The sequence below is a fragment of the Mauremys mutica genome, chromosome 6 (genome assembly GCF_020497125.1).
Source record: "Mauremys mutica isolate MM-2020 ecotype Southern chromosome 6, ASM2049712v1, whole genome shotgun sequence".
Classification (NCBI taxonomy): domain Eukaryota; kingdom Metazoa; phylum Chordata; order Testudines; family Geoemydidae; genus Mauremys; species Mauremys mutica.
Genome location: NC_059077.1, coordinates 37,526,716 through 37,547,934, shown reverse-complemented (window position 1 = coordinate 37,547,934; position 21,219 = coordinate 37,526,716). Strand labels below are relative to the sequence as shown.

Sequence of the window (21,219 nt, the reverse complement as noted above, 5' to 3'; positions counted from 1 at the left end):
GCAGGAGCCATCAAAGAACTATGGGCCTAATTTTCAGAGGTACTGAGTGCCTGCAGCTTGACTTCAATTGGAACTGCAAGTGCTTGGCACTGCTGATAATCAGGCTCCATGTTTAAGTAAGAAGTCATATGGGCCAGAAGATGGAATCCTCAAACACTGGGAATGTTAGACGTGTTGCATGTCTGAAAGATGATGCACCTAAATCTACTAAAACTGTCTTCTGGCATAGCACGAACCCCTTGTGCAGACCTAAAATACTGAATTGCAGCTGAAAAGTATGGGTTGTTTTTTGTCTGTTTGTTTGTTTTTAAGTAAATTAATCAAGAACAGTCAGTTAATTAATCTGATCATGACTATTCTTATTTTTTATTCACAACCCACATTTTCAAGTGAGTCCAGACGTTTAATAAAGAAGACTGGAAAATTGTTTACAATCTCTTATATTAACCTCCTACACTGATCAATATCACAATACTTTTTTTAAAAATATGTCTGTCAAGAGCAGGCTTCAAAATAGTGGCTATAAATTTTACTTTTGAAATACATTTAATTTTATTTTAGGTAATAAAGTGTATGTTACATTCTGACAGTTCATATTGGTGTCCTGAGTAAAGCAGATACTCTTTTCTTTAAAGGAATACATATTTTCAAGATTATATTTTGTGAGAGTGAAGCTATGAATTACAATTAAGTGCTTCTTCACAGTATATAAAACATATGAGTTTTAAAGAATATATATTTAACTTAATGTGGATTACTCATTCAAAATATTGAAAACTCCATTCTAGTAGCGGAATTGTGAACTTGAAACTTACCACTTTAGTGAACAGAATAATAGTCTTTTCTAGACGGTCTCTGCATACATTTTCTGTTCCAATACTTCTACCTGTTAAATCACAGATATTTAACAAACATTTCTTAATCTTCCCTTTATTTCAAAGCAAAGTGAACAGGTAGCACTATGGCAGATGAAATTCAGTGCTGACAAATGCAAGGACCCAAATATTGGGAATACAGCTACTTCTAAATTAGCTATAAAAACTGAGGAAAGAACATGAGCATCGTTATGGACAGCTCAGTGAAAAAGCTGTCGTAAAAGCAAACAACTGCTAGGAGGGACAAGGAAGGGGGTAGAAAACACAAGTTTATAATGCCATTATTAAAAATCCATGGCACACCATCGGCATGGAATACTATGTTCACTTTTGGTCGCCTTATTTCAAAAAGATATAGCCAAAATAGAATGGATTCAAAGACTGATTACAAAAACGATTACAGGCACAGAGACATTTCTGAATAAATATACAATGATAAGACTGGGACTCTTTAAGGAAAGACACAAATAAGAAGAAACAGAATAGAGGTACATATGACACAATGAATCATATAGTAAAGGTAAACTCTGTGACTATTTACCCACTTAAGAAAAACAGCATCTTCCAATGAAACCAAAAAGCAACACATTTTAAGCTAGTAAAAGTAAATGGATTTTTAAAAAGCACACAAGACACAATGAACCTATGGAACCCATTGCCATAAGCTATCATGTATGCCAAGGTCTCAATAGGCTACATATATAGAGATATCTACACAAGAACATTCACTGCTAGATTAGGCAGGATAAAAATTGAAAGATATATTAAACACTCATGTTTCAAAGCATAAGCTAATCATTAACCAAATGTCAGGAAGCAACTTTCCCTATAGGTAGATTGTTCCCTAATTGTCCCCTACAGGGTTTCTTGTTCCTTCCTCTGAAGCATTTGGTACTGATCATTGTCATAGACAGGATATTGGACTAAATGAACCACAAATGTACTTGGACAAATGTACCTGAAAAAAACATTTGCACAATATTTCCTATCACAGTAAATGAAATTTGAGATTAAAACTACTGACTGTTTCATGATACAATTGGAGGCAGTAATCACAAATTCTCTCCCCTTTGACATTTTCCAAAACTCATCCGTGGCATCTTTGAAGGAAAAGCTTAAGATGGCTTAGTTTCTTTTTACATTCCATGTACTTTTTTTTTTAAATGTTTCCTCTTTGTTCTGTGGTTTATATGGGAGATATTGCCTTTTTACTAATTTTACTATTAATTCTTGACTAAATCTCTTTACCTTTTTTTTTTTTTTTTGGCAAGAGGACTTTGGTTATTTGGCACCCAAAATTAAGATCTGTATTATTACTGAACATCTTTCCTGTACACTAGGAATAAGAAGTGCATTGAAATACACAGTTTTGTATTCATGAGAAAATGTCAAAATGCCTTTGACACCAACTATTTGTTTAAATATTAGAGGTAGGGGGAATCTTAATATTATTAATGTACCAGAAGAGGACAGCATGCTTGAGAAAAGTACTTACTACATTCCAGAAACTGTTTTAGTCGCTCAAATACTGCATGTAGAAATCCCTGAAAAATATCAAAGTCACATTTGTTTAAAAAGTGAAGCCCATTGTGGACTGTATGCAGGGAGGTAAAGTATTATTTGCATACAAAAGATACAGGATTTCACTAAAGATCCGTCAAACTGAGAAGGCAGTTCGGAAGCAATTGCAGAGTTTAAAATAATTCCCTACATTACTTCATTACTGAATACAAATATAATGAAAGTACATTTTTCTATTTGAATTATATATTTTATATGATTTTATCAATTTTCTTTTGATTTTTACTATTTTTCATTCACAATCCAATCATTTCTCAAGGAAATAACAAAAACGCTGCTGTAGAACTACTACTAATGATGATCTTCCCCCTTTGAATTGCTCCCTTTGTAAGATAACACTTTGTTGAAAACAAGAGGTGAGGGTTTTCTCCAGGGAATGAAATTTCAGTAAATGATACTTAATCGTGAAGCTATGGCTAAATCCTGTGGTTATTTATGACTAAAAAATGTTGCCTTCGTGATAGAAATAAATTAGATATTTCTTTAACATTACATCAGTCTCAGGCTAAGCACTTTAATAAACTTAAGTCATAAAGAAACATTACACTGAGATTCTAAGTACTTAGAAGCAAAATTACTGTAGGTGTTATGACCCCTGAAAATAAAAATATGTCCTGTGACCTGGCAGAGTAGCTCACTCCATTGCCAATTTATATATAATTTCATTCCATCAACAGAGTGTGTCTAATATATTCTTATGAAATCCAAAATTGTAAGAAATTTCTCCATCAGGAGTGGCTGCACCTTAGCATTCACAGCATTAATGAGAGATATCATACACATTGATAAATGGGTATGTCACACTGAGCAAATGACTAGCCTAAATACTGATACTGCAAAATAAACATAAGCCAGATATAAGCTTGATAAGCACTTATAAAATGAATGGTTATTTTCACCCATTAAAGTATGAGCACCTATAAATATATTTATTAAAGTAATTGGACAGTTTCTCTAGTTGTTGCTCATAAATTACACAGTTTATAATTATAGATCAACAACTTAAATAAACTGTTCTTCAGGTTTCAAAGATTCCTGAATTCTAAATCTAATAAGACAAGTATGAAAATACCACAAAAAAGATGTCATTTGAAAAGGTTCTTTCAGAAACAGTGAGAGGCTCTGCAGAGGAAGTATAGATCAAGTACTGAAAAATCAGAGGGAATTCAACTATTTGTATGAAATGTCAGTTCAATCAGGAATCCTGTTTTCAATGGTTTTGGTTATGCCTGCCTGTTGGCTTCTTACAAAAAATAAATAATATCAGGAGGATTGATTTAAATCACTGATTTTAATCATGATTTAAATCAGCAAGCAGCTAACCTTGATTTAAATGATCAATTTACTCATGTTTTGCATTTGTACTTTTAAGTTATTTTCCTAGAGAAAGGTTGATTCTCATTGGTTGATAACCATTAAAACATGCTGATTTGCAACTAAATATCACCTTTACACAAAATCTGGTGCTTCTTTTAGATAACCATTTATTTAATCAATATCATAGCTTAATTTACATGTATTCAGATTCTTATTTACTAATTTTAATCATGTTAGAAAATGGCAAATGATGCATTTCTTGTTTATTAGATAAATTTTTTACTTGCTATTTGTGTCAAGCTCTTTTGGGATGGAAATTCAATTTAAAATGCACAAAAACAATATCTAAAAATTGTTTTGTTATTAGTTAATAAAACTACCTAAAATGTTCTGGATACACACACACAAAAAGTAAGTATCAAAACATGTTCTGCATTTAAAACCATCTGATTTATTAAACAAGGGAAGTAATATCTGCAGTGAATTGAAGTGATTGTTCCTAGTCAGCATGTCCTTAAAGATTTTAAAACTAGTAGATCTCATCCTCTCACATCTAGATTTTAGTCATACTTTGGAAGAGAAAAACAAGCTTTCCTGCTTTTTCAACTCCCATTTGGTTTCCTAATTTTGAATTAACTAGTGATTGAACCGAACTAATTGAATAAACTGAAATTAAGAAAATACTCTCTGCACCTGTGGAAGAGGCTACTGCTGTCAAAAGCTGTTTTTTCCCTTCAACAAACTCTGGTTCCATGACCTTAACCAGGCACTCAAACCACCGAATTGGTTCAATGAGAACAGGATATCTACCAACCTGGACCACAAGGACCAACAGGTTTGGGTGGCAGTCCTCTGATGGTGCATAAAGCTGGAACATGGTCACTGAAGTGTCCCTATTCAACTAATTTTGCCATCTGTGGTGACAGTGATTGATGTTTTGGGGCACAATGGCCTCCCACTGTGTCCCAAGGCATCCATGGCTCTGTTTCTTTTTTCTTCCTTGGCTCAGAGAAGGAAGAACATTGCTGAGAAACGGAGTCTTCCAAGGACTCAAAGGGCGTGCCAGTGAAGCAGGAGCCAATCTCCTGATTACATGATGTTGGTCTTATGGAACACAAAGGGTTCCTAAAGTGTGTGGCTTAACACAAGCCTCAGCACAAGACAATTTAATGGAATCCCTGCATACTGAGCTTTCTCTGGGCATGGAGCTTGTCTTGCTACTCATTCCTGATAAACAGAACACAATAGGGACCCAGTTCTCAGCCAGATAGATATCTAAGAACAAAAACCCTGGCAGCAACTTTTGAGGTGAAGCTTAAAGCAGCTTTGTAGTGCTCTCCCTGTACAGTTGAGCAGAACTTGCATACAGTGCTCAGGAACATGCTTCTCCCAAGTTAGAAGGCACATCAAGTTCTTTAATTACTGGCAGACAGTGCCATCACAGGATGGGCACAGCTTGAAAGTAATAGATTTGCTTTTGATATCTTAGTTAGGTCCACAGTGTCACACGAGTGAGCATAACCCAGTAGCTCCGAGGAGAAAGGGACCAAGTCAAAGGTTTGGGTGTTACCCTAATATAAGTATTTACTACTACTAAAAATTGTTGGGCCAGTTTGAGTTCAAATTGTATGCTGCAAACACCAGAACTTAAAATATATACCCAATTCATGTTCGCTTATATAAACTGTGTAAAGATAATAGAAATAGAAAACCACAACAGGTACAAAAAGAACAGGAGTACTTGTGGCACCTTAAAGACTAACAAATTTAAGGTGCCACAAGTACTCCTGTTCTTTTTGCGGATACAGACTAACACGGCTGCTACTCTGAAACCTGTCACAACAGGTACAAATCATCCATTTCCTTTTTACAGAAGAATGCAAACATACAATTTAAAACACCTGACTATTCATTTTTAACACAGGCATTCTACATCTCAAAAATATAATAGACAGCAAAAATAAGATGAGCTTTATAAAGATTAATGATTCAGTAGACAGACAGTCTATATGACATTTAGAGAAGTCTCCTTGTTACAAGCACATGAGGATTCCTAGGCAGCTCTTTAGTCTGTTTTATAGTGTGTTGAGAGAAGACTGTTCTATAATTCCTGCATTGTAGTGGAGATGTATCTTCTTAATGTAGTGTTGATAACAGAGGCTCTGTACACACTAAAAGAAAAAACATCCAACTCTGAGGCCACAACAGCAAGATCCTACCGTTCATGATGCTTTACCTGAGGCCCATATCTTTAATTTCCTTTATACTGTTCTGCTCATTTAATTGCTGCTGAAAATGTGTTCTCTTGATTGCGAATGTAAATTCAACTTAAATAATTCACTCATATGACTGTATATTGTCCTTTCCTTTATTGTTCTGTCATTAGGATATTCATTATATTTTTTAATCAGAGGACCTCTGATTCTGCACGGACACAGCATAGTTGGGTTGGGCTCCATGAAGCTGCACCTGCTGCTGCCACTCCTGCTGGGGGCAGGTCCCTTTCTCCTCAGAGCTACAGGGTACTGTCACTCTGGGTCTCTTGGGCGGTACTTCCTGTGCCTATTCTCAACATTGCTCCCTGGATGTAGCTCTGTAAGGCCTCCTAGTGGCACTGTGGGAATATCAGCTGCTCCAGGCTCCGCAGACCTGGGTTCTAATCTCCAGGTCGTTACATAGACTTGCTCCAATTTGTTCACATCTTTCCTAAATTGTGTTGCCTAGAATAGGACTGAGTACTCCAACTAGGGCCTCACCAGTGCCAAATAGAGCAAGACAATTACCTCCTGTGTCTTACATAAAACATTCCTGTTAATACACACCAGAATCATATTTGCCCTTTTCACAGCTGCATCACACTGATGACTCTCATTCAGTTTGTGGTCCACTATAACCTCCAGATCCTTTTCAACAGTACTACCACCTGTTCCCCATTTTGTAGTTGTACATTTGAATCTTCCTTTCTAAGTGAAATATTTTGCACTTCTCTTTATCGAATTTCATCTTGTTGAATTCAAACCAATTCTCCAATATGTCGAGATCATTTTGAATTTTAAATCTGTCCTCCAAAGTGCTTGCAACTGCTCCCAGGTTGGTGTCATCTGCAGATTTTATAAACATACTTTCTACTCCATCATCCAAGTCATTAATGAAAATATTGAATAGTCTCAAACCAGGACTGATTTGTGCAGGACCTCACTAGATACGCCCTCTCAATTTGACAGCGAACTACTGATAACATGTTGACTATCAAGTTTTTTAAAAAGTCAAACCAGTGAATTGGTGGAAGTCACTGATTGAGCACCTGGAACCAGGATCCACTGAATTGCTGAAGCAGCTTTGACAACAGTAGGTGCACAGAGAGTACTTTATCATTTCAGTTTATTCAGCTAATTCAGTTAAATGACTATTCATTCAAAATTACAAAAATGATGTAAGTTGAAGCAGAAAAGCTTATTTTCTTCTTCCAATCTATAAATTGGAAACTAGGTGTGAGAGAACGAGATCTAGTATTCCTCAAAACCTTAAAGAATATGCTGACCAGAAACAACCGCTCTAGTTCACTAGCTAAGATAATACTTCCTTGGTTTAATAAATCAGTTTTAAATGCAAAACATGTTTTGATAAAAAAAAAATCTCATTTCTCCAGAACATTTTAAGCACTTTTAAAAACTGCCTAAAAACAATTTTAAATGCTGGTTTTGCGCATTTTAAATTGAATTTCCATCCAAGCAGAGCTTAACACAAATCACAAGAAAACTAGGTGTGAGAGAACGAGATCTAGTATTCCTCAAAACCTTAAAGAATATGCTGACCAGAAACAACCGCTCTAGTTCACTAGCTAAGATAATACTTCCTTGGTTTAATAAATCAGTTTTAAATGCAAAACATGTTTTGATAAAAAAAAAATCTCATTTCTCCAGAACATTTTAAGCACTTTTAAAAACTACCTAAAAACAATTTTAAATGCTGGTTTTGCGCATTTTAAATTGAATTTCCATCCAAGCAGAGCTTAACACAAATCACAAGAAAAAAAATGAATTATATAATAAAGAAACACATTTTTAACCATTTAAAAATTAATAATCTGAATAAATGTAAATCAACTATAATTGCTTAAATAAATGTGTAAAAACATAGTGCATCCTCCTGGTTACCAAAAAAAAGCACCAAATTTAGTGTAAAGGCTATAGGTAATTAAAGGAATACTGTGCGGAATAAGACCCAAATACCAAATGTAAAGTCCCAAGCTATAAATATTAACATGGCCAACTAAACACAATTTCTTTTAAAAAAAAAATCCTATACTAGAGAAAACAGGACTTCTTCAAACTTAGATTTTTTTAATACATGTGGACTTAAGCTTTAAAACAAAGTAGGTGTTTTGTTGTTGTTAAGGTCCTCATCCAGAATACCTCTTAACCATGTGTTGAAGTACTTTGTTGGAATAGGGCCTTAAATGTTATTCCCTCAGAAACGTCAAGCCAATCCACAAAGCAAACCCTAGGAGACTGTGTAAATACTGAGCATTCATTTCATACAGTCATAAAAGAGTTCTTGATACTATGATGAAGAGGCTGTGATTGTAAGGACATACTGTTATATAATTGGTAGCTCTGTCCATTAATTACTGGAAAGCAGCAGGAACACATCTTTATAATCACAAAAGAAAAATCTGTTTTTATATCCCCCAGTTTATTTGGCAGGGCTTCTTCCTATTGTACTAGAACTCTGATTACACAAGGAGCTACACACTCACTAAGTTATGTGAGTGAAACATACCTTATGGAAATGGTAAGATCCCTTGATCCTTTGTCTTAAACACTGGGGAAGGATTTAGGACATTGTAGCCTTACAAAATTTGCTATATTGTAGCAAAAATGCATTTACTAATTATGTCATTTGGCAGCCCTTCTTTGAAATAGTACTGGAAGACTCCCTTATCCACTAGATCGGGTATCTCTTAATTTTGAAGTACGTATGAGAAGCGTAAGATGACTGCAGTGTACTAAAAAGAGGAGAACAACATATATAAGGGCACAATCCTACTTGCTAACAAGAAATAACATTCTGAATGTTTGGTCAAATACTTGGTTGGTATTATATTGCTGGGATTTACATTGCTGAATGTGTAGTAACCATGCTTCTGTGCACTACGACAGAAAGTTAAAAAGAACAGAAAAAAAGACAACTGAAAAAAATGATGAACATATATGGTTTACTGGGAATTCCTCTTAGGGAGAAAGCTGTCTACATATATTTCAATGGCTTTGAAATTATAGAAAATATTTGAAAATTTGAAGACAGTCTGGGTCTCTCTTCAGGGCTGGAAAAAGGACTGCTTTGATCTGCAGGCCCTCTTCTGAAAACCTTATGTAGTAAACAGAGCTATTGGTTAACACTCATTTATATGCCAATGGCAATGCTATTATTTTGTGTACAATCTATTGCCGAACCTAATAGTCTATTTCTTTTTACTTACTTTATTTTATGTACAAGAAAACAACTATATGCGTCTAGAAAAATGTTTTTATTGAATTATATTTTAAAACTAAGTATTTCTTCTGTCATTTACTTTTATGTTAATTTTTTTTTCCTGTTTCCAAATGTTCTGTGTGCAGCAGATTTTTGTATTGACAATGAATAACTGCATTTCAGGAGTCAGTAGGGAGGAGGAAGCTAAAACTGATGACTGCTGGATAGGGAGCTGCTTGGACTTTTGGCATATAGAAAGGCATGGGAGTAACAGATGACCAGCTGAAGCTTTTGGCATCTGTCAGAGGATGCACCCTTCCCTACCTCTTGTGGGTAGATTTGACAAATATTGTAGTTAGGAGAGATGTTTGACTCCTAGTAGTCCCCCCCACACCCACACTAGCAACCTTAGATAGTAACCAATTGTACCATTACTCATTACCCAAAATCTTCCACTGCATGCAACAATGGTGGAGACACTGGCTGGATATTTATTTTCTGAATATCAGCAGTGAAATGATTAAATATACTGCCATGTAATACTATCATATTTTACGTTTCACAGTGAATGTCTCATTAAATGAATGGAAAAGTCCACTCGTGGCAGAACTATTGTTTCAAGATTTGGAAAGGAAGACAGAAATGCAGCAATTCACATTTGGTTCACAATTGGAAGTTCTGAGTCAGAAACATAAGAGATATCCTCTTTTACACAATTTTTTTTAGATTTCGCAGGTCTAGCGACCAATTCTACAGCTTGTGCATCCACCTTCATGAAACCGACAAAGCTTTCTAAAATATTCTAAGCTTAAGGCATCAGCGACTGCAACTCCTAAATTTGGGAATATACAGACACAGAAGACATTTGGAAATATACAGACACAGAACACAGAAGATATAAGGCCTTATTGACCCAAAATTTACCACTGCTACGGGATACTTAGCTAAAAGCAGTCTCAACCATTTAAACATGTTGCTTTATTCATTTATTAACTTGGCTATTACCAGTCTTTTTGCTTACTCTTGAGTAAAACCCTGAAGAAAATAAAGACCTGCTCATAACCAGATTATTTTTGGAATACAAGAAGGTATTATCACTAAGATTGTTTGGCTGCTTTGCAACAATGTAAAAGCTTAACTCCCTATACAACAGAACTCTTGAGCAACAAGTATATCAAATTAGTTATGGCAAAATTTGAATTAAGTAGTATTGCCTAGAAACATACAGAATTTAGATGGTATCAAGATGAAAAAAGTTGAAATCATGTTGGAATTAATTAATTTAAAAGGCTAAACAGTAATCAAAATTATATGATTTTGCATTCCAGTATTTCAGCCTTAGGGCAAGAAAACAATGCTTTATTTTATAACATTCTGTAATGTGATGGGATACCATATCAGAACTTAAACAATGACAGTTTTCCCAGTATATCAATGGTTAACCATTAAATATAGCGGGTCATAATTCAAACACATGCAATTTTCAATTGGATACATATTGACAGTTATTGGTTTCTAAAACTGGTCACTAAAATAATCTATATGTTGGAAAAGGTGTGGAGTTTTCAGCTGTGGCTAACGGCTGATGTAAACCAGGGTTATTTCAGTTTATCTTAAGTTGATTTAAGCTAAACAGAAATAGGCCTGATTTACACCAGAACAGGAGTGTATACAGAGATGTTTCAACTGGTATAACTAAGCTGTTTAAAAACAACAACAACAAACAACAACAAACCCACACCATATATTAAATTGTAGAAACTCTCTCATTTAGAGAAGGCCCGTCACTAAATTCATACAGGCTATCATTATCCAAATTGAACATTTCAGATTTTTTTCCACCACTGCCCTTTAAATACGTAGCATCAGCATAACATATTAAGTTTATTGTTTTATATTTATCAGGCTTGTCTCTTGAGCCTTCTGTACATAATATAATTATGCATCATTTTATAAATTTCAGATCTCTCTTTGAAGTGGAGTGAAATTCTAACAATGCCTAGAATGTCATGGAAAGAATTCTGAATTATATCTAGAAACAAACACATGTATCACTTACCATCACCTCTACATTCCGATGAGGTTCCACAAACCCATGAACTGTCAATTTACGAAGCACTGAAAAATACAGTAATATTTTGCTTGCACAATCTCTTTTTGTAGAATGCTGCCCCGCTCCCCACCCACCCAGATATCTAGTAATTAAACATATGGCTACGATAACCATTGCTATAAAAGCCTCTAATTATTCAAATATGAAATAAATTGCATTTATTTTGCACCTTTAGGCTCCTCACCCACATTCTTGCCACTAATTTAAGTTTGGCAGTACTACTTTAAGGTAGAGCTGGGTAAATACTTGATTTTGTGATTAGCTGGCAGTTCTGAAAATTAGGAAAAAAAAAATAAATTCAGAAAAATTTCAGTCAATTCAAAACGTCCGTTTCCGGTTGAACAAAACATATTGTTTGACCTGAAACATTTTGTTTTGGGGCATTTTTAAAGGGCTAGATTCACAAGCGGCTGGAGGGGGAGGAGGAAGAGGTGGTGGTTATGGTGCCTCCCATATAAGCTTTAGCCCATTCATCAGGGCATTCACCCAGGATGTGGGAGACCAGGGTTCAGCTCTTGCCTTTCCCACATGTGGAGATGGGACCTGAACATGGGTCTCACACTGCAAAAGTGTTCCCCACCCACTGAGCTATGGGATATTCTGAGGTGAATCCCTCAGATTCTCCTGGTGAAGCTCTTTCATTGTCTAAATTAAATAGCCATTGGAGCAGGGACATCAAGTTGGGTGTCCCACCTGTCACATGAGTGCCCTAATCACTAGAATATAAAGTCAGATTCTCTCTCTTTCTGCCAAATGATTATTTATACAAAATGCTTCAGCACAAGAGACTGAAAAAGACCTACCCCGGACTACCCTAAAGTCCATGGATTAGGACAGTTTTCTGCAATGTCAGAGATACAAGTTCACGTCCCTGCTCCAAAGACTTATTATTTATACACCGTGGAACAGCTTCAACATGAGAGATTGAGAGAGACCCACACCATAATATCAGATAGCCCAGTGACTGGGGAACTCTCCTGCAATGTGGGAAACCCAAGTTCAAATCCCTTCTCCACATGAGGCAGAAAATTGAACCTAGGTCTCCCACATCGTAGCTGAGTGCCCTAAACACTGGACTACAAGTTATAAGATGGACAGTGGCACCTCCTCCTCCTGCCATTTTGTGAATGGTGCCTTGGTGCCCCCCAAAAAAAAATTAATCGAAACCATTCAGCAAAATTCATGTCAATACCACAAATACTTTCAGCGCCCTGAAAAATTAATTTTTTGGTAAATTTACTATTTGCTAATAAATATTCACCCAGCTCTACTTTAAGGTTCCATTCATGTCAAAATAAGGCTAATGAACGACAATGAAAAAAGAACAGGAGTACTTGTGGCACATTAGAGACTAACAAATTTATTTGAGCATAAGCTTTTGTGGGCTACAGCCCACTTCATCAGATGTATAGACTGGAACATACAACAAGAAGATATTTATACATACAGAGAACATGAAAAGGTGGAAGTAGCCATATCAACTGTAAGAGGCCAATCAACTGAGATGAGCTATCATCAGCAGGAGAGAGAGGGAAAAGAAAAAGAAAAAGAAACTTTTGAAGTGATAAAAAGGTAACTCCAAAAAGGTTCTTCTTTTCCTGGTCTATCAGAAGGATCCAGTGCCCTAATTTTACCATTTCTAGAGTTCTCTCACAGGGAAGATAATGTGTCATTTCCAGAAACTCCTGAATACTACATCCCACAAAGCCTTCCTTTTAAATCTTCTGATGTTTGTAACAGTTGTGTTTGTAGTCCATACACAGAAGGAATACAGACACTTCCCAACTTACGCAAGCGTTCCGTTCCGGAATGCCTTGGGTAACTCAAATTTTGCATAAGTCGGAAATGTATACCTGACAATTACGCAAAAAAAAAACCTCCTCCTATTTCTAGCTTATGGAACTTTTTCCTTAAGTACGGATTTGCGTACGTCAGGTATGCGTAACCTGGGGGGGGTCTGTAGAGAGATTCACAAACTGCATCTCTTGAAACCCAACATAAGACTAGGGTCATCCATATCACCAGCACAAAGTAGAAACAGTAACTCTAAAATTTGCAACAGCTATACTAAATGGCTAACAACTATTTTATCCAAAATACACAAGTTATAGCTATTTCCAACTGGTTTCTGATAAAAGCAGATCTAGGTACACAGAGCAAGGTTTTTCATTTCCTATGTAGCCCAGCCCAACTGCTAAATACTCAAGTAGAAAGGAACTGAGATTATTGGGCTCCAAGTGGCATGGCTTTGCTAGAAGATTCCAAAGTTCTCACAAGATGCCAGGGACACCGTAACCCAACAGCAGGAATACACAAATGTCACCTGAATAACCTTATTTAATCTTTTATAGTACATTAAGCATATATATTCAATAATCTTTTTAATATTTACCTTTCAATGACAACAGAGTTCTTTCTAATGAACTTGTAGCTGCAGCTTCATCTCCCGTAAAGATCTGTTGTAGGAATGTATCTGTGTGATGATTCCATAAGGAACAGGCAAAACTATAAATTCCAGATGCTAACTGTAAAGAAAAACCAATACACTTGAATCCCAATATTTGACACTAGTACAATAAATGTATAGATTCACAGATCTTTAAGGCCAGAATGGAATGTTAAATCTAGTCTGACCTCCACCATAACATAGGCCAGTGGTTCCCAAACTTTTTCGTCTGGCACCACGGAGGACTGTGGCGGCGGACGAGCCTCTGCCGAAATTCCGCTGACAAGTGGCAAAGTCAATAGGCATCGCCGCCGAAAATCAGCAGCATTTCAGCAGTGACGCCTCTGGATGACATAGCTTGTCAGCGGCACTTCAGCGGATGCTCGTCCGCCAGCCCGTATGCGGGCGCACTTAGAAGTCCCGGCGAGCGGCATGGCGCCCGCGGGCACCACGTTGGGGACCCCTGACATAGGCCATCATCAGTCCTATATAATAGCTTGTTTGATTTAAAAAAACAAATCTTCCATAAAGGCATCCAGTTTTGATTTTGAAGACAGCAAAGATACAGAGAATCCCCCACTTTCCTTGATAGTTTGTTTCAATGATTAAAAATGTGTTCCTTTATTTCTAATCTGAATTTATCTGGCTAATCCACATGGCTACAAAAAGGGTTTTGCAACAATAATTTTTCTTGCTAGAGAACAAAATTGGAGAACTGGTTTCTTTACAAACAAGTTTCAACGTGACATATATTGTAGACTGGTGAATGTCTGTTACACTCTATTCCCATTTCTAGTCATATTTATGTTGTGTAATAAAAAATAGTAGTAGTGTCCAGTATGTGCACGTGTTGAACCCTATTTTGATGACAGCTGCATAGTTATGCATATTCTTTTCTGATGAAGCATATTAAACTGATTTTCTTCCCCAAGTTATTTAAGTTAAGAAATTGAGGTTGAGACAGATAGTTAGTTGCAAATTTAAATGCATGGAGCAAGTCTTTATATATAAATAACCCAAATTTACATTTCAAAAACCATAATCTTTATTTTTTTTTTAAATCATAGTCTTTTATCCATCCTACAAAAAGGTAAAGGGGCATACTGCATTTAGAAAATATTATAAGAAATAAAGGTTACTTTCATGTAAGAAGACAGGATTATGCCCTATATTTCCCAGAATAAGTTATTCCAACCTAGAGAATGAGGATTTAGTAGTCTGCACTGAAAGTTTCCTGTTCATTTATCCCATTAGATGGAGTGTAGTGGCACTTGATTCAGCCTCACAAAACACAGGTAAGCCACTAGAGACAAAGAACATTAATGCAGAGTCCTTGTGCCTCTAAATTCCCCAGCATCTCATTTCCTCACTCTGGCTCTTTGGCAGCACAGCTCTGATGGAGCCATGCTGTGAGGGGCCTCCAACCAGCCACTGTTCCCAGAACACTTCTCGTGTATGGCACATAACAGCTGTCCACACTGCCAACCAGGAGTCAGTGCAAGTTAACGCTAGTTCAGTCACAATAAACTGCAGTGGGCAAACTCGTGGGTTTGGAGATGAAAGGGAAATTATACAACTGAAAGCAGCTGCTCCTCAAGCCCCACAATGCTTTGACTCCATAGAATCTGAAGTCTGTAGAGAACCTTCAGAATTTCCGTTGTTCCCTGGGAGGAGAGTGCTGCAAAGATGGCTTTCCCCCACTGAGTTTGCATTCTCCTAGTGTAAATGGAAAGGAGCATTTGAGCCTTTTAAACATTTCCAGGGGTGATATGGGAAAAGCACAAATATGTTTGGTTGAAAATTTAACAAGTGGGCAAAGGAGGCTAGTATCTTGGGCCAATTGGAGGTGGAAGTCAACATTTCAATAATGAATGAGACAGGACAGGTATGATAGGGATAACCTGTGACGCGCCATGAAAGTGAATGCAAGTAATAACTTACGTTTGATACAAACAGAGAATGGGGAGTCAGTAGTGGGGTGACGTAATGGGCTAGGAGAATAATCTTTGCAGCAGCATTTTGAATGGAAATGAAGAGGGTAAGGATGCATTTGTCAAGACCAGACAAATGGATGTTGCACTAGTTGAGGACAGCTTGGACAAGAGTTTTAGATGTGTGGATTGGTAGAAAAGGTATCATTAACATGTTATGAAGAAAGACGAAGCAAAATTTAGACAGCCCAGACATGAGGACCTGGAACACAGATCCGAGTTAAAGATGATGCCCAGGTTACAGGCCTGAGTGACAGGCAGGATGGCAGTATTGTCCATGGTGATCAAGAAAGAAGGAAAGAAAGAAGGGGGGGCGGGGGGATATGAGCTTTCTTTTTAGCCATGCTGAGCATGAGCTGAAGGCTAGCCATCCCCAGATATTAGTTTGAAAAGAAGGAGATAGGTCTGGAATAAAGAGGAGAATCTGTGAGTCATCAGCATAGAGATGGTAGTTGAATTTGTAGATGAGATTATCCAGAGATAAGGTGAAGAGAAGGACAGAGCCCTGCAGAACCCCCAAAGAAAGCTGAAGGATGGATGAAAAGTGCTACGTAATGTGAAGTACCCTGAAGAATCAGGCCGTAGGTGTCTCATATTGCCCACCCCAAATTAGTGAACAATTTTGACCTTCTGCTCTCCATGTGTAAAACAGGAATAATAAAAACCTCTCACGTCACAAGAATGTTGTGAAGATTAAATGATGACTGTAAAACACTCTGATACTAAAGAGATGAGTGTCACAGAAAAGCCCATGAACAAATTAATAATTTTATATTCACAGCACTGTTTGAATAGTGTGCAGTAAATAAAGTTTAGGGTCACACATTACACAAGTAAATAAAATGTTGAATATCTTATTAATTGAGCCCTCTCCATCTTATTCACTGAATGAGGCAGGGGTCCTGTGGCAAGAAATAATTATCATGTAATTAAAGACTGTATCATAATGCATAACATAAAGGGGTTGAATTAAGGTTGTACAGGATACTGTAATACTGTCAATTTCCTAACTTTTGAGTGTTTCATTTTGCAACTTTAATATTTTTTTCAGTTTTATTTCTGTAATTTCCTAGGTTTTTAAAAAAGCAAACTGAAAAAACAAATTCCATCACATGGCATCATATTGACTCCCTCGTGGTTCTTCTGCAGAGTTGGAACCTTTAGGTCCACCACACACAGACCTCTGCCACTTTAGAGGATGGAATTACTGGTAGCAATAGTAGGTTGTTACCCTCTATGTAGAGCAGTACTAGAGGGAGATGACACACACACTTCGCCAGTGGGTTTCACAGATATTTACAGACTGCAACGGAATGACAAAACTTAGCAACCTTGGGCCCAGGCTCTGGAGAGGAGTACTCTAGAGATCACAGACCCTTCTGCTTGTCTGTCTTGTCCTCCCCACAGATTATTCTTCTACCTCATCACTACCAACCTGTCCTCCTATTCCATTTTCAGTCTCCACTAAAATTTCTCATCCCAGTGCCAGTCTCCTTCCCAGCCAGTTCTAGTTTCCATCCTACCAGTTCCTTGTCCAATCTCTCTCCCCTTCACTGTGACGCACACACACAGGATTTTCATCCAATCTCAGTCTCCCTTTTCACCAACAAAACTCTTACCTGACTCCTTGTCCCAATTTCCCAGCAAGTCCCAATTCTCCCTGCTGTTCCTAGCTCATCTCCTCTACCTCTCTCCATTCTCCTTCTCCTCACTGGTTCTTTGTCTCTTCCTCCAGACAATCCCACTATCTCCTCTTTGCGCCTGACTCCTTCACTGGCTCCCAATCCATGCCACTCACACACACCAAGCTCCCAGCCTGAGCCTCCAGCTCGCACTCCCGGCCTCCTTACCCAACCAGTACCAACTTCCAACCCCCATCTGCCAGTGCCAGCCTCCATCCCTCATCTCGCATGACCAGTCTCTTTGTCCAGTCCGTCCCAAAATCCCCTCTTCATGTCTCTCATTCCCAGATGCCTTGCACTAGTGTCTGTCATCCCCTAATGATTACAAGTCCTAGTTTTTGTCTTCTCCCCCAGTTCCAGTCTCACCAGATTCCTAGTCCCAAACTATTCCTTTCCCATCTCCCCAGTCCAGCTCTTGTTCCCTCTGCATTCAAGCCAGGCAGCTTCCTCCTCCACACTTCCCATACACCAGCAGGGGGGTCACTGAGAGCACTGGAGAGGCAGACTCCTGGCTCTCAGTTCCATTGCCCGGCCTCACTTTGGCACATTCCATTCTTCTGAGCCACCAGAGCCTAGTGTGGAGCATGCTGAGTCACTCTGTAGGTATGGTTCACATTCAGTCTGGCCAGTAAGAGGAGTTGTTAGGGAATGGAGCATGCTCAGTGTGGACGGAATCTTCTGACACTTTAGCTGTTGAATTCTAAGAATTCTCTACTGAGCATGAGCAAACCGAGTTTTGCTTGGCCAAATGTGGGGGGAGTTTCACAGGACAAGCAAAAGACACATCCCACCTGCTAAATTTTGAATCTTTAATCCAAAGCAGGGACGCTATGATGGGGTAGTGAATTCTAATGGTCACCCACCCCCTCACATGGCATGGCCCTTTAAGAGGCTGAAAAGATGCTGCTTAGGAAGGACTAGAACATCTGATTAACAGAACCCAGCTCCAGGGGTGAGAGCTAGGGAGACTCCTAGGTAAGGAGAAAGTATAAAACTAACCAATATAGCTGCGTTCCAAAGAGGAGGGCTGGGGATTCTTGTGTAAGGAAGTACTGAAAAGGGGTAATCCCGAGAAGGAACTGGAAAGATTTCCCAGACCAGAGGCTGTTTACTGACATAGTAAAGTTTCCTGAAGGAAGGAGCCAGAGACAGCTAGTTAGATTAAGCCCGAGGCGATGAATGTCCCCGGATGTGTCTGAATGAGTTTCTGTTTGTGCTTATGGCTGTCAGTAATAAATGATAAATAATAAACCCTTGCAAGGAGGTTGCTTTTTGATTAAAAAAGCTCTGTCTTGACTTGTTTATAACCCGGGTTAAGGGAAGTGAGGAAGGGTTCTCCTGTAATGCCATACCTAACCGAAAGGGGCACACACTGGGGTAATCTCCACACCAACACAGAGCCACTAAAGCTTCTCAGAGAACAGGTCACCAGAATTTTATTTTTTTTAAAAAAACAGCAAAACAATGTCTTTTTCCCTAGCCTCATGCTTGTAAATGGCTGAATCATTTTGGTTGAAATTTAAACAAACAAACAAAAAATCAGCCTGAGGAAGACAACCAGCATGGAAAATTACAGCTCAATGGTTAAAAGTTTGTGAGAGTTATGAGCAATTGAAAACAGGATCTTATCATGGAAAGCATCAGGCAACCTAATAGGTGGTGCTACCAGCTCACCTTAGCCTACTTTTTTTTTAAAATACATCACATATTATGACTTGTCATGTATAGAGAATAAATAACCATTTTTGACACCCTTTCACATGTGCACCTCCCATGTACCCACTTCCACAGCCCATCACAAACATTTATAAACAAATATGTAAAATAACATTTCTACTCTTCTCTCAAGCCCAGAATATTACACGTTGCATTATTAATAGCGTTACTTACGTCATAAAAAAGTTTCCTATCTGCAGCAAGTCGTTTAGATGCCAGCGTCTTAGTAACATGATAAAAAGTAAGTAATGCTCTGTGTTGGCGGAGATCATCTTGGACTTTCACTGATTCTAGAAGAGTAGGAATAAGCTCTGGCCACTGTCTAGGGCAATCCAGCCTAGCAACTTTAGCAATCAATACAGAGATCTGAGTGGCTATCTGCAGAAAAAACAGTTACCAGAAAGACACATATAAGGCCTAGGTAGATTTAATAAAATGTACATTCCAGAAACATAACTTCTGTTACATTTAATAAACCTGCTAATAAAATGTTAAGCTACTTGTTTAGTTGAGACTTCAGTCAATATTTTACTGTATTACTGGATTTTAAAGGGCAGCTAGAGTCACTGCATGCATTTTAGCAGCCCTGTTGTAGTTATGATTCAATAATTTAGAGACCATTCTTGGCCCAGTGAAGTTTTTAAATCTGACCTCTTTTCTCTTCCTGTTTAATTCTATTTTTTTTCTATACAGAGAGAGAGAGAGAGGGAGAGAATAAACGCATATATATATATATATATATATAGACAGCTAGGTAATGTTAACAATACTTATGGCCCTCATCAGCATAGTATTCCTGTTTCTAAGCATGGCTGCTTTGCCGTCTCTACTTGTATAATGGTAAGAAAAGTGTAGGCAGAACATAATGCTAAAAACAGGCTGCAGCCTCAAACAGCCATAAACTAAGTGCTTGGAGCCACTAAGCATTTAAGCACATGCTTAAAGTTATGCACTCAAGGCACTGTACTGGATCAAGGACTTAGCTTGCTAGTCTGCTTCAAGCAGCAATAACTTGTCCTATTTCCCTCTGAGATTTGCCATGGATGACTATGTTTTGGGGGGCATTATGGGTTGGATTCATGAGCAGGACTCATCACCCTTTTCCAGCAGCAGCTAGTCTGTACAAATTAAAACTAAAGAGGATGGTGTGTGTCTATGTAAGTCACTAGAACTACTTGAGGTTAAACTCAGCCTTAAGTGCTTTGCTAAATCAGAACCTGAAGCAGATTGCAAGCTTGCAGTACAAAGAGTTGCTCAGGTTCAAACATCAGTATTGGCCCCTCGCTCCATCCAAAAGGGTCAAAAGATATGCTCCCAACCTGTCAAAGAGAACCGAAGCAAGCTATGGGGACAGAGAGAGTATGCAAGGGTAAAACATATAACTTGTTTACTTGCTTCTTTAATTGTCCGACCTACGTTTTGATATCTCCAATTTCCCTTGCAACGCTCCTTCCTGCCAGGTTTTTTTATTATGTCATTGGCAGTAGAAGGAGGTAGAGTTGCTGGTGAAATTCAGATCCTGTTTTCTCTTCCTTCCCAACAGCAGCACAAAGAGCTAACAGGAACAGAAAGGCTGTCAGCAGCTTACGTAGATCTGCAGGGTGGCCTAAAAAAAGTATTCACGAGGATTGGTTCTGTAAGCATCAGAATCAGCTGGCTGATATCCACAGAAGCAGTTTGCTTCTTTGTTCCCTCCATATGGTTGATTTATTCCTGGGGTGCAGGGTTGAGACCCACAACATATCTTGTGGATTTACAAAAGTCAGAAGCTCTACTACTCACCAGATAGTAATATCCTACTTATTTAATCTGCACGCACACACACCTTTTTCTATAATTTAATTTGTCTGAGTCTTCATTTCCCAACCTTATGAGCCACATTATGCAAGACTGTAGTGTTCATGTTACAGACCTGCTGTCAGAAAACAACAATGAATACTATTCACCAAGAGCCCAACCTAACAAACTGTACAGTTGTCCATGATAAATACAACAGGTAGACAGTAAGCCAGGTTACGGGCAC

The 21,219-nt window shown here is 37.9% G+C and overlaps 1 protein-coding gene across 3 annotated transcripts in view; it reads right to left on the bottom strand.

Annotated features, from left to right (window-relative positions):
* The window catches only part of IPO11 (importin 11), a 233,387-nt gene that overhangs the window by 182,837 nt on the left and 29,331 nt on the right, over positions 1-21,219 (bottom strand). For all 3 annotated transcript variants that reach the window (XM_045020850.1, XM_045020851.1, XM_045020849.1), the window contains exons 6-10: positions 19,371-19,574; positions 13,754-13,886; positions 11,308-11,366; positions 2,371-2,419; positions 816-886 (exon numbers count right to left, since the gene is read on the bottom strand). In XM_045020850.1, coding sequence (XP_044876785.1) covers positions 816-886; positions 2,371-2,419; positions 11,308-11,366; positions 13,754-13,886; positions 19,371-19,574 — 516 coding nt within the window. The remainder of the gene's footprint in view (positions 1-815; positions 887-2,370; positions 2,420-11,307; positions 11,367-13,753; positions 13,887-19,370; positions 19,575-21,219) is intronic.